Here is a 17,886-nt window from a genome sequence, read left to right as displayed (position 1 = left end):
CTATAGACTAGACTATAGACTAGACTATAGACTAGACTATAGACTAGACTATAGACTAGACTATAGACTAGACTATAGACTAGACTATAGACTAGACTATAGACTAGACTATAGACTAGACTATAGACTAGACTATAGACTAGACTATAGACTAGACTATAGACTAGACTATAGACTAGACTATAGACTAGATAGACTAGACTATAGACTAGACTATAGACTAGACTATAGACTAGACTATAGACTAGACTATAGACTAGACTATAGACTAGACTATAGACTAGACTATAGACTAGACTATAGACTAGACTATAGACTAGACTATAGACTAGACTATAGACTAGACTATAGACTAGACTACAGACTATAGACTAGACTATAGACTAGACTATAGACTAGACTATAGACTAGACTATAGACTAGACTATAGACTAGACTAGACTATAGACTAGACTATAGACTAGACTATAGACTAGACTATAGACTAGACTAGACTAGACTATAGACTAGACTATAGACTAGACTATAGACTAGACTATAGACTAGACTATAGACTAGACTATAGACTAGACTATAGACTAGACTATAAACTGGACTATAGACTAGAATATAGACTAGACTATAGATTAGACTATAGACTAGACTATAGAGTAGACTATAGACTAGACTATAGACTAGAATATAGACTAGAATATAGACTAGACTATAGACTAGAATATAGACTAGACTATAGATTAGACTATATACTAGACTATAGATTAGACTATAGACTAGACTATAGACTACACTGTAGACTAGACTATAGACTAGATTATAAACTAGACTATAGACTAGACTACAGACTAGACTGTAGAGAAGACTATAGACTAGACCATAAAATAGACTAGACGGTGTACTAGACCATAGACCAGACTGTAGATTGTGACTACAGAATAACTAAGCAACGTTTATACTTCCTTGGTTTTAGGCTACAGTTTATAATATGACCACAATTTCTACAACCACAGCCATTATATATTAATTTTTAGGAAAACAATTTTCATTTCAACCCTAAAATAGTCAACATTTTGCAAAGAATCTTTCTTCTGCAAACTTATTACAAAACTTTACTAAAGGTTTTCGTTATTTTGCCGAAGAAAATATATTCTGATGAAAAATAGTTGACTCTTTTTATGGAAGTTTGTGCTGTTAATAAAATAAATGAATGAATGCTGGAAAAACTATAAATTTTTTTTTGTTAAACTGGAAAAACTATAAATTTTTTTTTGTTAAACTGTTTTGTGGAGAAATTTTATGTTGCGTAAGTTAAAAGATCATTGAAACTATAAGTTGAGTATTATTTTCAGATTGCTCTTGTTTTGTTTTTCTAAAAGAGAAAAAGAAAAATATATTTTTGTCCTTTTTTTCGCTTCGCAATTTTAATGTAATAATAGAACTTTATGACTCAAAGTTTTTCAAAAGAAATATGTTGAGCAGTAACAAAAAAAATTATGAAAAAATAACTTTGTTGGAAATATACCCATTTTATTTAAGAAATTTAAGAGAAACATAAAAATAGAAAAAACACAGTATAAATGAATAAAATATAGAATTTCATAAACTCCTAAAAGTATGCTTCAAAAAGTAAACTTCATTATAACTACAGTAAGTATGTAATAAATCTGCATTAAATTGAGAGCACATTTATATGTGCTTATGTTCATTTTAATGTTAAAGCATACTTTAAGGGTTATTTATCAACATGTTCATATTTTTCATTAAATAATAAATTTATTTGTGAATACAACACTTAATTAAACTTGACCAATTACCGGGTTAATTTTTTATATTGCAAAATTAAAAGGCAAATTATTTATAAATCGAGATGACAGCGTGAAAAAAGAGTTGACCATTAATTTTACAAAAAAAGATTTTATGCGGTTTTAACTGTTGATTACTTTACTCCGGTAGTTTGCCACTATTCATGCACTGCTCTCGCAATGACACAAACGCTTTGGTTATTTATATTGGAAAAAAGCAGGAGACCAACGAAAAAAGGTAAATATGAGCAACAAATTGAAAAATTGTGCAAATAATTTTTCATTGTAAAATAATATGAAAGGCGACGCACGTTTCCATTTCATTGTTTTTTTATTATGATTTTTTCTGTTTTCTTTGTTTTTGTTTTTTTATTATAAAATATTCCAAGCCATGCAAACAAAATGTGTCAATACAATGATTTATAATGGTTTATGCCAATACCGATCAAATGACTTGTGTGCTGTGAATATCATCCATGTTTGCCTGTGTAAATAGTGAAGCGGGTGGTTCTTTCAAAGGAACGGTAGAGGGGAATTTATAGACCTAACACTGAGCACTGGTACACCTTTTTGTACCAGTCGTAGTCTAGTCATAGTCTATAGTGGAGTCTATAGTCTAGTCTATAGTCTAGTCTATAGTCTAGTCTAGTCTGTCTAGTCTATAGTCTAGTCTATAGTCTAGTCTATAGTCTAGTCTATAGTCTAGTCTATAGTCTAGTCTATAGTCTAGTCTATAGTCTAGTCTATAGTCTAGTCTATAGTCTAGTCTATAGTCTAGTCTATAGTCTAGTCTATAGTCTAGTCTATAGTCTAGTCTATAGTCTAGTCTATAGTCTAGTCTATAGTCTAGTCTATAGTCTAGTCTATAGTCTAGTCTATAGTCTAGTCTATAGTCTAGTCTATAGTCTAGTCTATAGTCTAGTCTATAGTCTAGTCTATAGTCTAGTCTATAGTCTAGTCTATAGTCTAGTCTATAGTCTAGTCTAGTCTAGTCTATAGTCTATAGTCTAGTCTATAGTCTAGTCTATAGTCTAGTCTATAGTCTAGTCTATAGTCTAGTCTATAGTCTAGTCTATAGTCTAGTCTATAGTCTAGTCTATAGTCTAGTCTATAGTCTAGTCTATAGTCTAGTCTATAGTCTAGTCTATAGTCTAGTCTATAGTCTAGTCTATAGTCTAGTCTATAGTCTAGTCTATAGTCTAGTCTATAGTCTAGTCTATAGTCTAGTCTATAGTCTAGTCTATAGTCTAGTCTATAGTCTAGTCTATAGTCTAGTCTATAGTCTAGTCTATAGTCTAGTCTATAGTCTAGTCTATAGTCTAGTCTATAGTCTAGTCATAGTCTAGTCATAGTCTAGTCATGGTCTAGTCATAGTCTAGTCATAGTCTAGTCATAGTCTAGTCATAGTCTAGTCATAGTCTAGTCATAGTCTAGTCATAGTCTAGTCATAGTCTAGTCATAGTCTAGTCATAGTCTAGTCATAGTCTAGTCATAGTCTAGTCATAGTCTAGTCATAGTCTAGTCATAGTCATAGTCTAGTCATGGTCTAGTCATAGTCTAGTCATAGTCTAGTCATAGTCTAGTCATAGTCTAGTCATAGTCTAGTCATAGTCTAGTCATAGTCTAGTCATAGTCTAGTCATAGTCTAGTCATAGTCTAGTCATAGTCTAGTCATGGTCTAATCATAGTCTAGTCATAGTCTAGAGAAATTGGTTGCCGTTTTGCCCCTTTAAATTCGTTTATGTTTAGTTTTTTTTTGCAAATATTTATCTCAATCTAACAATTTGCTTACAACTAATTTTCGATTTTCAATTTGTAACATTTTGCCACTATTTAACCATTGAAGGTTTAGACTAACACAAGCTAAATATCTGCTTTCGTTTAAGATTATCGCAAACAAATTGCATTAAAAGTTTTGCTCTTTATAAAACTTATTTTTCCTTCACTTTCAAATACCTTTTCAATGTAGAGTAAATTGTAACAATATATAAGTACAAAAACACAATCTTAATTTCTAGGTACTTGGTAAAAGATTAAACTGCAAAGTATTTTTGATAAATAGAAAAAATAAAAAAAACTAAGTGACTTGCTTTGCAAACTTACCGTCATGTATTCATCTAAACGATGTTTCCAATTGTCAGATTTATCGATTAGATTATTCCATTGCTCTGAAAGTTTAGCAACTTCACGTCTTATACTGCGTGTCAACTCACGACTTTGTTCTTCGGCAGTTAGATAACGTGAATCTGAATCATGGGCTAAAAAAATAAAACAGAAGAATAAAGACAAAAGCAGAAATATTAGAGTGATTTTGAATACAATTTGAAATAAATTTAGACATAAAGTAAGTAGATAAAATTGTAAAGATTGGCACGCTGTCTTTTAGTTTTTAGCTGTTTTTAGTCGTTTTGATTTTTATTTTATGTAGTGAATATGTGATGGCTGTAAGCTGTGCTATATGACAGTTACATTTACAATGTAAAAAGGAAATACATAAATAATAAATTAAGAATACGTTTTTGAGAGGTTGATAGAAAAATTGAAAAATTATTCAATATTAAACAATGATTTTTAAGCTCTAAGGAAATTTATAGTATGTTTTAAGGCTTTGAATTGTTTAAATTTTTAAGTAAATTAACTACCTACTTTAAGGCTGCTGGAATATTTATATGTTTGCCTTAATTATTTCAGTAAAGCATTTTTTTTCTTAAATTTCAAGAAAATCTCTTAAAATTTGTTTTATAGCTTAATTTCAATTTAATGTCTTTTCACTTTTTATTTAAGAAATAAATTTAATTTTCAAGTTTTATTCTTTCTTCATGCTCTAATTCTGCTATTTTATGCAATAAACTTAATATTGTTGCATTTCATTTCTTTTCTTTTCGTTTACACTTTCTCAAATTTATCTTCAAATTCAATTCAATTTTTTCTATATATATACGTTTCCGTTTCAATTCATGTTGATTTTTTTCTTCGAAAATTGTTTTTCCGGTCTTATGTGCAGTTGTGTTGAATAGTGATGAAAGAGAGCTGGAGTATGAAAAAACAATAACAAATATTTAAAATGAAAACTATTGATGTTGAAGACAGAGGAACAGCTTGAAAGAATTGATGACAAATGTGAAAAATTTCTAACATGAAGAAAAGGAAAGTTTTTCCGAAAAACAACAACAACAAACATTTGCAAAATTGATTATTTTAAATCAAACGTTAAATCATCATCACAATTGGAGAAGGAAAAAGAAAGATAGAAAAGTTTTTCGCTTGCTTTAGCTAAAAAATATTTTTCTTAGTTTTTCATTGTTGACAAACTATGAAAATATGCAAATCAAGTTGAAAAAGCATATAAAAATGTTTAGTTTTTAAAGCATACTTTAAGGCAAAAGTAAAAATTTAAATTAAATAGCCTACTTTTAGGAGTGCTATAAACTTAGTTTTATTACTCAAACAGGTATATATTTAACCTTTAGCCACATTTTTCACCTTTTCTCTAACAAACCAACAAAAACCAATTGAAAAAATTATTGTTCAAATAAATTTTCTCTTGCAGCGCGTAAAACGAGTTATTGTATGTGTTTTTTATAACAAACCATATAAATGGTTTTAATATTAAAGTAAATATATAATAAACTATATTTCTTTTTATCGTTTTATCAAAAGAGCAGGCAACAAAAAATAAAACAATATACATACATTCATACATATAAAAAACCATAAAAAGAAAAACATACCAGAGACAAAATAAACAAAAAAGAAAACTTGCAATAAAATGGGGTAAAAATACATAACAAATATAACAAAAATTTTTTGGTTACTACTTGAATTGCAACAATAAATCCCTCGATATTTAACGGTCCTGTTAGAGTATTTGCGCTGCAACAAACACATAAACACGTTTAACAACACACATTTAACTCGGGCCATAATACAGACTATTCAAAATCAATTGGGTAAAGAAAAGCAGTAAACGGAAAATAGCAAATAATATTGCGGAAATGTTGGTTTGTTACTAGCCAAGGATTTTTTAAAGCTGCTTGAGAATTTTCTTTTTAAATTTATTTTAGATTAAATTTGGGTTTAATGATACAACTCTTTAGTCTATTTTTATACCCTTCACCTTCATGGGAAGTTGTATAATTTGCCGACCCAATAAAGTATATGCATGTGTATAATCCGAGTCCTTATAGATAGCAAAGTCGATTAAGCCGTCTGTATGTTTAATGGAATCGACTTTCTGAAGCCCCCAGATATCATCATCTTTAACTGTTAAGTCTGATATGCATTCGAGAAGTTTCCCACTTAAAATCAGCAAAATCAGTAGTATAAATAACGGAGACATGAGCAATAATCCGAGGAAACCTCTGAAAATTACACACATAGACTAGAGAAGATTATTTGCTAGACTACACCCTAGACTATAGACTAGACTATAGACTAGACTATAGACTAGACTATAGACTAGACTATAGACTAGACTATAGACTAGATATAGACTAGACTATAGACTAGACTATAGACTAGACTATAGACTAGACTATAGACTAGACTATAGACTAGACTATAGACTAGACTATAGACTAGACTATAGACTAGACTATAGACTAGACTATAGACTAGACTATAGACTAGATATAGACTAGACTATAGACTAGACTATAGACTAGACTATAGACTAGACTATAGACTAGACTATAGACTAGACTATAGACTAGACTATAGACTAGACTATAGACTAGACTAGACTAGACTAGACTATAGACTAGACTATAGACTAGACTATAGACTAGACTATAGGACTAGACTATAGACTAGACTATAGACTAGACTATAGACTAGGACTGCTAGACTACACTATAGACTAGACTATAGACTAGACTATAGACTAGACTATTAGACTAGACTATAGACTAGACTGTAGGACTACACTATAGACTAGACTATAGACTAGACTATAGACTAGACTATAGACTAGACTATAGACTAGACTATAGACTAGACTATAAACGAGAAGTAGTTTTTTCATACTTTTTTAAATGTTTTATTCTTCGTCCAAAGCGATTATAAGGAAAATTCTATATGTAGCAGTGTAGTTGTAGTAGCAAGTAAAGTACATTTCTCTATGTCTATCTATAACTGCAAAAATATAGTGGTATTTGTTACTTACCTTCGGTATCACTGGTATCCGATACAGGTGGTTCACTGGCAATATATTGTCTGCCACTTTGTAAAGTACTTTCAACAATTGGACGTTTATCCTCCAATTGACGACGGAAAGCTTTATGATCATCCTAAAATGATAAAAAAAGTAAAAAAACAAAGTAAGTAGTAAATAGTTATAAATTATTTTGTATTGAATGGAGAGGGTAATAAAAATATAACAAAGTTGAATAAATTTAAAGGGTAATAAGGAAAAGTTAAAGATTAAAAACGATGATTACGCTTTTTAAGACCACGATGCAGAAATCATTGAAAACTATCCTATAAAGTTAAAATAAATATATTCTGTTTCTTTAAGAAGGCATAAATATATAAATTGAAAAAGTGTGACAGTATTGAGAGTGTTTTTGTCTTTAATTTATAGCTTTTTGAACTGCCGTATGTTCAATAAACCATTAAAATGTTTTATTGTTTTTGTAATGTTTAAAAATTCTTTGCAAGAAATATTATTTATGTCATGGACCGAAATATACTCTTATCAGTTGAACTTGTATATGTTGGTCAGCATAAGTTCATTATAATCACAGACACTCAATTCATAAGTAATTGTTTAATGATCCTTAACACCATTACAAACATACAAACACGTGAAGAAAATCACAAAATATATCCTTAGACATATATTAGCACGAAACAGCATACATACAAATCATGTGTTTTTTGAGAGAAATAAAGTAAATTTCTAATAAAAATAGTCAAAGCACGCACACACTTAAATTTGCCAAAGATTTAATAAACAACCAAACAATTCAGAAAAAAATGACACTAACTGAATGAATGAACGGATACACAAGGAAATCTATACATACACCCACATCTCTATAGAGGAGGAGAGGAAAGCGTTAAAATAAAGCAAAAGAAATTCTATATAGTGTTTCGTTATACACACAAGCTCTCCCTCTAATATATTTACTTCATCATGTGAACACAACAGTGTATAAAAGCAAAATATATTGACTGACATTTCAAAAGTTTGAAAAAAAAAAACGAGAAAATCTATAAAAATAGACGTGTTACAGAAAAATCACTTAACAGATGAAAGTTTTCCAGTTAGTGTTGCTGTTTTAGATCCTGCAAACAACAACTATTATAATAAAAATGGTAGTAGAGAAAAAAATATTGAACAGGCATCAAATGTGGCCACTTAAATAATAACTATTACACTACACATTACAACAACAATCAAATTGACTGCAACAACAACATATCAGACAAACACTTAAGTAAAATAACAGACCAAACAGAAGGGGGTCCCCCTTAAACAACAACAAAGAAAGAAAGAGAGTGTAAAAAAATCCTGTTGTAAAAATGTTTGGACTAATAGTGTGTAAAAATTGATGAAGTAAAAAATCAAATGAAAGGTATCGGGTCAAGCTGTTTGTGAACGAGGGTTGTTCGACAGTAGCCAAGATTATAACACAGACTAATACTAGACCACAAACTAGACTATGACTAGACTACAGACTAAAATACAGACTAGTCATAGTCTAGAGTACAGACTAGATAGACAACAGACCAAACTACAGACTAGACTACAACCAGACTACAGACTAGACTAGAAACTAGACTTCAGACAAGACTACAGACAAGACTATGACTAGACTATGATTAGACTATGACTAGACTATGACTAGACTATGACTAGACTATGACTAGACTATGACTAGACTATGACTAGACTATGACTAGACTATGACTAGACTATGACTAGACTATGACTAGACTATGACTAGACTATGACTAGACTATGACTAGACTATGACTAGACTATGACTAGACTATGACTAGACTATGACTAGACTATGACTAGACTATGACTAGACTATGACTAGACTATGACTAGACTATGACTAGACTATGACTAGACTATGACTAGACTATGACTAGACTATGACTAGACTATGACTAGACTATGACTAGACTATGACTAGACTATGACTAGACTATGACTAGACTATGACTAGACTATGACTAGACTATGACTAGACTATGACTAGACTATGACTAGACTATGACTAGACTATGACTAGACTATGACTAGACTATGACTAGACTATGACTAGACTATGACTAGACTATGACTAGACTATGACTAGACTATGACTAGACTATGACTAGACTATGACTAGACTATGACTAGACTATGACTAGACTATGACTAGACTATGACTAGACTATGACTAGACTATGACTAGACTATGACTAGACTATGACTAGACTATGACTAGACTATGACTAGACTATGACTAGACTATGACTAGACTATGACTAGACTATGACTAGACTATGACTAGACTATGACTAGACTATGACTAGACTATGACTAGACTATGACTAGACTATGACTAGACTATGACTAGGACTATGACTAGACTATGACTAGACTATGACTAGACTATGACTAGACTATGACTAGACTATGACGACTATGACTAGACTATGACTAGACTATGACTAGACTATGACTAGAGTACTACTAGACCATTACTAGACCAAACAACCCTCCTAGACTTGCCCTTCATATGTGTAAATGGATTTCTCCCACAACAATTTAAGTATAACTTAGGGTTGACTTTCAAAGTCATTTACTTTGTCTGTACAGACCTTTAAAAATTGATTACAAGAAAAAGGAAAAATCTCTGAAAAACCTTCAATCCTCCATCTATCACATGTGAAAAAAGAGGTGGTCAAATTTTTATGACCAACATTATTTTAGTAAAAAGTGTTTTTCTGTTAGACTTTAAGTAGTCAAGCTGGTAGCATGTATTTGCTATTATTGGTCGTTGTCGAGATCTCTTTAATTTTTTGTTTATTTTAATGTATTTTGGTTGAATTTGTTCGGATAAATAAGTACTAAGCGGCGTATACTTGTTGTGTTATTTTTGTAGGCAGGCATTTAGCAAGTATACGCCTAGCATGCCGTAGTAATAAAATGCCATTTATTTACTCGTTTATGATTCTGTTGGTTAAATTTTGTATATATTTTTTTAAATTCTTTTTGTGTGAGCATAAATATTGACTTTTTCATTGAAAAATTGATTTATTTAGAAAAGTCTTTAAGACAAGTTGTCTTTAAATATAATATGATAAGGGAAATAGAGAGAGAGAGAGCTCTAAATTCAACATATTGAAAAGATTATGAAAATTTAATTTAAAAAATAAAACTATTAAATGAATAAATTGTTTGTAAAATTTTAGAAAAAATTTAAATATTTAATTTTATTTTTTATTATTTTAATTATAAAAGTAAATGTTGCGTAACATTCTTTGAGTTTAATATTAAATTATAAATTGCTTAGTATTTCTTTAAGAAAAGAAGAAATAAATTTAATTTATTATCTTTACCTTTTTTGACTTACATTTCAAAAAACAAAAAAACTTCTTTATACAACATTAAATCAATATTTAGAAAAGTGTAGGTTGTTTTTAGATAATCAAACGTCCGTCTGTCTATTTGCTTCAGCATGCATGTACGTGATTTGTTAGACATGGACAATTATTTGAATTTAGATAATAAATTTTAATTCAATTTTATTTGCAAGTACAAACACAAATATAGGAAAATAAATGTGTAAATACACATACACATACGTATGTATGTGCATAAGTATATCATACGCAAACACATATTTTATATAAATTGTATGTTGTTTCTATAAAATAAACATAATTAATGTTACTCATACGCAACCGTAACAAAATTGAAAATAAAAGCAAAAAACTACAAGAGAATTGAAAAATACACATACCCACACACATACAAAGACACGAACGTGTATGAAAATTAATTATAGCCTACCAATACAAAGATATGAACACATATACGGCAATTTTATTTCTTTATATACTGACCCACACTCATGTATGTGTGCACGTATACATAACCTATTTAATACAACAATATCTCTATATATTTACACACATTGTAGAAATTCCATTAAAAGAAATCATGTACATGAACATATACATATTTTGTATAACATTTATGTGAATGTATACGAGCATATGTATGTGTTGTATGACTTTAAAGAATTTTTTATTCATTTTTATTAACATCAAATATTTTTATGATCACACTAGCAAGTAAGACCACAGATAATGTTTTAAAATAAATTGAAATTGTAAAAAACTTAGCAGAGATGGGAAACAATTTGCTAAATAACAAAAGTCAAAGTCTATAGTCTAGTCTATAGTCTAGTCTATAGTCTAGTCTATAGTCTATAGTCTAGTCTATAGTCTAGTCTATAGTCTAGTCTATATTATAGTCTAGTCTAGTCTAGTCTATAGTCTAGTCTATAGTCTAGTCTATAGTCTAGTCTATAGTCTAGTCTATAGTCTAGTCTATAGTCTAGTCTATAGTCTAGTCTATAGTCTAGTCTATAGTCTAGTCTATAGTCTAGTCTATAGTCTAGTCTATAGTCTAGTCTATAGTCTAGTCTATAGTCTAGTCTATAGTCTCTATATAGTCTAGTCTATAGTCTAGTCTATAGTCTAGTCTATAGTCTAGTCTATAGTCTAGTCTATAGTCTAGTCTATAGTCTAGTCTATAGTCTAGTCTATAGTCTAGTCTATAGTCTAGTCTATAGTCTAGTCTATAGTCTAGTCTATAGTCTAGTCTATAGTCTAGTCTATAGTCTAGTCTATAGTCTAGTCTATAGTCTAGTCTATAGTCTAGTCTATAGTCTAGTCTATAGTCTAGTCTATAGTCTAGTCTATAGTCTAGTTTATAGTCTAGTCTATAGTCTAGTCTATAGTCTAGTCTATAGTCTAGTCTATAGTCTAGTCTATAGTCTAGTCTATAGTCTAGTCTATAGTCTAGTCTATAGTCTAGTCTATAGTCTAGTCTATAGTCTAGTCTATAGTCTAGTCTATAGTCTAGTCTATAGTCTAGTCTATAGTCTAGTCTATAGTCTAGTCTATAGTCTAGTCTATAGTCTAGTCTATAGTCTAGTCTATAGTCTAGTCTATAGTCTAGTCTATAGTCTAGTCTATAGTCTAGTCTATAGTCTAGTCTATAGTCTAGTCTATAGTCTAGTCTATAGTCTAGTCTATAGTCTAGTCTATAGTCTAGTCTATAGTCTAGTCTATAGTCTAGTCTATAGTCTAGTCTATAGTCTAGTCTATAGTCTAGTCTATAGTCTAGTCTATAGTCTAGTCTATAGTCTAGTCTAGTCTATAGTCTAGTCTATAGTCTAGTCTATAGTCTAGTCTATAGTCTAGTCTATAGTCTAGTCTATAGTCTAGTCTATAGTCTAGTCTATAGTCTAGTCTATAGTCTAGTCTATAGTCTAGTCTATAGTCTAGTCTATAGTCTAGTCTATAGTCTAGTCTATAGTCTAGTCTATAGTCTAGTCTATAGTCTAGTCTATAGTCTAGTCTATAGTCTAGTCTATAGTCTAGTCTATAGTCTAGTCTATAGTCTAGTCTATAGTCTAGTCTATAGTCTAGTTATAGTCTAGTCTATAGTCTAGTCTATAGTCTAGTCTATAGTCTAGTCTATAGTCTAGTCTATAGTCTAGTCTATAGTCTAGTCTATAGTCTAGTCTATAGTCTAGTCTATAGTCTAGTCTATAGTCTAGTCTATAGTTTAGTCCATAGTCCAGTCTGTAGCCTAGTCTATAGTCTGGTCTGTAGTCTATCCTATAGCTTATAGTCTGATTATAGATAGGTTTATAGCAATTTTATTTTTGAATTATAAAATTGAAAGCTACTTACCAACTGCTTTTGCAGACTAGCCGAATCACCACGCACTGGGCCCATACCCAGGCTGGACAGCTCTGTGTCCTTACGTATGACCCATTCAGTTAATTCACGCAAAGACAACAGCAAAGCATTCCAATGCTCTGAATTATTCTCTAAACGATTTCTGTAAAGAAGAAAATAAAGCCAAAAAAACGTGATTAAAATATTTTGTAATGAAAAAAAAAAAGAATATTGCAAACTTTTATAATGCCTTAATAAAAACAGGACAAGAACAAAATTTTAATTAACACTTTATTAAAAATTAAAATGGACTCTAAACAAAAAACCAGAAAAAATGCCATAATTTTGTAACAATTTTTAATATTTTTATGAAAGAAAAAAAAAAAAACATTAAAATGTTTGGCTGTTAAAAGTCGTGTGAGTTTTAAAACATGAAAATTGTTTTTCCCAACAACATTTTTACATTTTCTTGATGTTGGTTTTTCTCTTTACTCTATGGTGGTTATTATATTACGCATTTTTAATGTTTTTTCTTTTATTTTATGGTTGTTTTTGCCATAATTTTCTTCCCTTTTTTTCTATAATAGGGGGTTTGTAAGCCATTTTTTTTTTGTAAACATTTTATAAGACAAACTTTTTTTTATGTTTTACTTTTTTGTTGTTTTTCTTTAGTCATTTTTATCTGGTCAAATTTTTAGTGTGTGAATGTTGGAAAGAAAATATTTTTAATTGAAATAGAAGATTAAAAGGAAAATATTGTGAAAATTTATAATTACCAGCAAGTTAATGGCAAAATTTATAGAATTTGGCAGTAAGAGGTCAAATAATGAGAAAATACCACAGAGACATTATTTGGTTAAAAGGGCAAGACATTAAATATGGAAAATAAAGGACAGTTTTTTGACACTCCATCATTAAAAAATTTAATTAAAGAAAATTAACAAAATTGGTTTAAAAGAAAAAATGTCTATATAACAATATTGTCAAGTTGATATAATAGACATTTTAGGCGTTTCCAACTAAAAACTAATTGTCCACTTTCTGTAGAAATATATGCTAAATTTCATTTGAATTAATAATTCCTTTAGAAATTTGTCATTCTCTGTGAGTAGACCAGCCTCTTCTAATCACTCTCTTCTTTATCATTATCCTCGCTCTAATAACATCTTAAGTAATTATTTACATGTTTGTCTTGTTGTTGTTATTATTTTTATCACTCTCTCGTATGTTTTGCTTTAATTCCATCTCAAACTACGAAATAAATGTTTATCATTATCGTTAACATTATTTTTTAGTATTATTACAACAGCACAATTTCATACTTATTTTCAGTTTTTCTTTAGCTTTTTTCTAATGGTCATGTTTTGAACATGTGTGTGTGTGTTGGAGATGTGAAATGAAAGTAATAAATTTATTTAATAAAAAGGGCGAATTGCAAGTTTTGGGTGCTAAAAGAAAAATTGTTTATTTTAGGTGAGTTTTAGAAATTTTGCTATTTTTATTAAATTTTTAAAAATTAGCTATTTTTAGTAAATTTTTTGAAAATTTGCTAGTTTTAGTAAATATTTGGAAAATTTGCTATTTTTAGTAAATTTTTGGAAAATTTGCTATTTTCAGTAAATTTTTGGAAAATTTGCTATTTTTAGTAAATTTTTGGAAAAGTTGCTATTTTTAGTAAATTTTTGGAAAATTTGCTATTTTTAGTAAATTTTTGGAAAATTTGCTATTTTTAGTAAATTTTTGGAAAATTTGCTATTTTTAGTAAATTTTTGGAAAATTTGCTATTTTTAGTAAATTTTTGGAAAATTTGCTATTTTTAGTAAATTTTCATAGTGTCTAGTCATAGTCTAGTCATAGTAGTCTAGTCATAGTCTAGTCATAGTCTAGTCATAGTCTAGTCATAGTCTAGTCATAGTCTAGTCATAGTCTAGTCATAGTCTAGTCATAGTCTAGTCATAGTCTAGTCATAGTCTAGTCATAGTCTAGTCATAGTCTAGTCATAGTCTAGTCATAGTCTAGTCATAGTCTAGTCATAGTCTAGTCATAGTCTAGTCATAGTCTAGTCATAGTCTAGTCATAGTCTAGTCATAGTCTAGTCATAGTCTAGTCATAGTCTAGTCATAGTCTAGTCATAGTCTAGTCATAGTCTAGTCATAGTCTAGTCATAGTCTAGTCATAGTCTAGTCATAGTCTAGTCATAGTCTAGTCATAGTCTAGTCATAGTCTAGTCATAGTCTAGTCATAGTCTAGTCATAGTCTAGTCATAGTCTAGTCATAGTCTAGTCATAGTCTAGTCATAGTCTAGTCATAGTCTAGTCATAGTCTAGTCATAGTCTAGTCATAGTCTAGTCATAGTCTAGTCATAGTCTAGTCATAGTCTAGTCATAGTCTAGTCATAGTCTAGTCATAGTCTAGTCATAGTCTAGTCATAGTCTAGTCATAGTCTAGTCATAGTCTAGTCATAGTCTAGTCATGTCTAGTCATAGTCTAGTCATAGTCTAGTCATAGTCTAGTCATAGTCTAGTCATAGTCTAGTCATAGTCTAGTCATAGTCTAGTCATAGTCTAGTCATAGTCTAGTCATAGTCTAGTCATAGTCTCTATAGTCTAGTCATAGTCTAGTCATAGTCTAGTCATAGTCTAGTCATAGCTAAACTATACTTGAATTTTCTAGTTTTTCTTAGATTCTCCCAATTTCTGTTCTGCTGACTTTTGATATAATTTAGGATACATTTCTTTGTAATTACATATAGGTACATAAAGACATATTTACAATAAAAATAAATTTTTATTCCAAGACAAAAAAAACTTTTATTACTTTAGGACACACTAACACGTTTAAGCATGTGTATGTGTGAGTGTGTCAAATTTAATGTTTATTAATATTCACTCTCCCCCAAACAATACTGTTGTCAAATGTCAATGACAGGCAAGTGTTTTATTATTATTTCTACCTAATGTTGTTGTTTTACTTTGGCTCATCATCACCAAAAAAAAACACCACTCACTTACACATTTGTAATGCAAAGAACAAACCCAAAATTAATTGTTTCTCAAAGACATTGATGCTGCTACACTGGCTGATGTTCTTGTGATAATAAATCTAATGTTGTTGTTGGTGGTGATGTTGATAATGGTCATTATTCTCTTTATTTTCATGTACAAATGTTGATTAAAAAAGCTAATGCTGATGATAATGTTAATTACAGATTATAATTAGAAATGAAATCATTCTTTTACTTCCGTTTTAGTTTGTGACACATTTTTTTATTGTTATTTGTTGTTGTGGTGGGCAATTTTTGGCAGCAAGACGAAAAAAAAAACACGAAGTAATAATAAAAGAAGTCTTTAATCAATTAGTGAGACATTGTGAAGAATAAAAAAAGACGAAGAAAAAATTCATACAATTTAATATTTCAGTCATTGAAATATAAAATGTTTGTTGGAGAGACGTTTGGTCTTAAGTCTAGCAAGATAAAGCAGGCAGGACAGTACAGGGTAAATGATTCAGTGTAAATAGAATGGTGATTGTTGTTGTTACTGCTGTTATTGCCGTGATGGTCGTGTTTGCCGTCTTTGACAAATTACATGAAAATTTCATTTGTATTCATTTGATTTTCGAGAACGCTCAAACAATTTATCAAATGATTGTTTGTGGCTGTAGCGTAAAAGATTGTGGAGAGGATGAATGCGGAAATTATGTATGATGATGACATAGTTGTTGATGAACAGCAAAATTATAATGGCATTTAATTGATAGACCGAGTTGTTTATTTAAAGAAAAAGTAGCGATAATGGAAATATATCTATAACAATCCTTTAATAACAAATTGCTACTTTAAAGAAAGAAAATTTTGCAGAAAGTTTACTAAAGAAAGCTAATTTTCAGAAAATTTTGTAAAGAAGCCAAATTTTGCAGAGAATTTAATAAAGAAAGCAAATTTTGTAGGAAATTTACTAAGGAAAGTTAATTTTTGGAAAATTTCCTTAAAAAAATAATTTTCGGTAAATTTCCTAAAGAAAGGAAATTTTTGAATAATTTCTTAAGCTAATTTTCGGAAAAATTCTTAACAATGAAAATTTTCGGAAAAATTACTAAAGAAAGCAAATTTTCGAAAATTTTTTCGGAAAAGAAACCAAATTTACAGAAATTTTACTGAAGAAAATAAATTTTGCAAAATGTTTGCTTTAGTAAAAAGCTGCTTAATATCCAAATTACCTCAAATGGAAATGCAATACATTTTTTTTAAATAAATATTTCCGGTAGAAAAAAATAAACGTATTACACGAACGTATCCATTCCGTTTATTTTTAACATAAAAACCTGGTGGCCTACACATACAAATAAATGAAAAGAAAACCTCTCCAATACAGGTAAACAAGCAATCAAGCGAAAGACACACACACATACATGCACAACATGCCCATAAAATGTCCATAAAAAGCCTTCTTATTACATTGTCCTGCGGAGCGTATGATCAATATTTAATTTTCTACTTCATTTACATATTTTTGTTTTCATATATGACAACGGTATGAGAGTTAAATAAAAAAAGAAAAACATAAATTGTATTTACTTCATGTCAATCTGGTTGTTGTTATTTTTTTATACATTATCCCTTTCATTTTTTATATGTTTTTATTTTCACCCTCCTTCTCGCTTTATCCACACACTTACCTGATTGCAATACTTTTTGATTTCAAATTATTCCAACGTTGATTCATTTCATCCAAACGACGCTGTAACATTACCGCATCTTCTTGGGAGGTGAGTGAACCCAAAAGTTTACGTCCTGTGCCATCGAGACGATCATAAACCACACGATGTGTTTCAATTTCCGATTGTAAATCCTACAAAAATAACAGAAAAAACGAGTTTTTTTATAAATAAATATAAATACATAATATAAGCAAAAAGTGAGGGGGGAAAAGGTATTATATGCAAAAAGAGGAAATGAATAAGGAATGATAAAAAATATATACACAACACATGTAGACTTGTGTGTTTGTATATAGAGTTGTTAACAATATATTGTAGATTTTTTTCTCTATAAATATATAAACATTATATGAGGACAAATAAACTCTATATTATGGTTTGTGTTTTTTATTCATAAATTGCCGCTACGTTTAAGAAAACAATATAATGAAAATTTCCAAAACTTTGT

At 29.7% G+C, this 17,886-nt stretch overlaps 1 protein-coding gene across 1 annotated transcript; it reads right to left on the bottom strand.

Moving 5' to 3' along the window:
• Positions 1-3,813: 3,813 nt before the first annotated feature.
• LOC119610421 (dystrophin-like) lies at positions 3,814-17,579 on the bottom strand. The gene is made up of 5 exons (XM_037965606.1): positions 17,397-17,579; positions 12,732-12,882; positions 6,964-7,087; positions 3,903-4,057; positions 3,814-3,837 (listed from the first exon to the last, which is right to left on the bottom strand). Exons 1-5 carry the CDS (start codon positions 17,465-17,467, stop codon positions 3,814-3,816), a joined length of 525 nt encoding a protein of 174 aa, XP_037821534.1. The 5' UTR covers positions 17,468-17,579.
• Between the last annotated feature and the right edge of the window lie 307 nt (positions 17,580-17,886).

The sequence above is a fragment of the Lucilia sericata genome, unplaced genomic scaffold (genome assembly GCF_015586225.1).
Source record: "Lucilia sericata isolate MDLA Ls3-8-SP2 unplaced genomic scaffold, ASM1558622v1 Contig001188F_arrow, whole genome shotgun sequence".
Classification (NCBI taxonomy): domain Eukaryota; kingdom Metazoa; phylum Arthropoda; class Insecta; order Diptera; family Calliphoridae; genus Lucilia; species Lucilia sericata.
The sequence above is the reverse complement of the archived record's forward strand: the minus strand, read 5'-3'. Positions and strand labels throughout refer to the sequence as shown.

Excerpts from the sequence above, each read along its gene's own strand:
- LOC119610421 (XM_037965606.1), bottom strand. The coding sequence starts at position 17,467 with ATGTTACAGCGTCGTTTGGATGAAATGAATCAACGTTGGAATAATTTG. Across the intron at positions 7,088-12,731 it reads CTAGTCTGCAAAAGCAGTTG|GATGATCATAAAGCTTTCCG; the intron begins GTAAGTAGCTTT and ends TTATCATTTTAG. Across the intron at positions 4,058-6,963 it reads GGATACCAGTGATACCGAAG|CCCATGATTCAGATTCACGT; the intron begins GTAAGTAACAAA and ends TTATTTTTTTAG.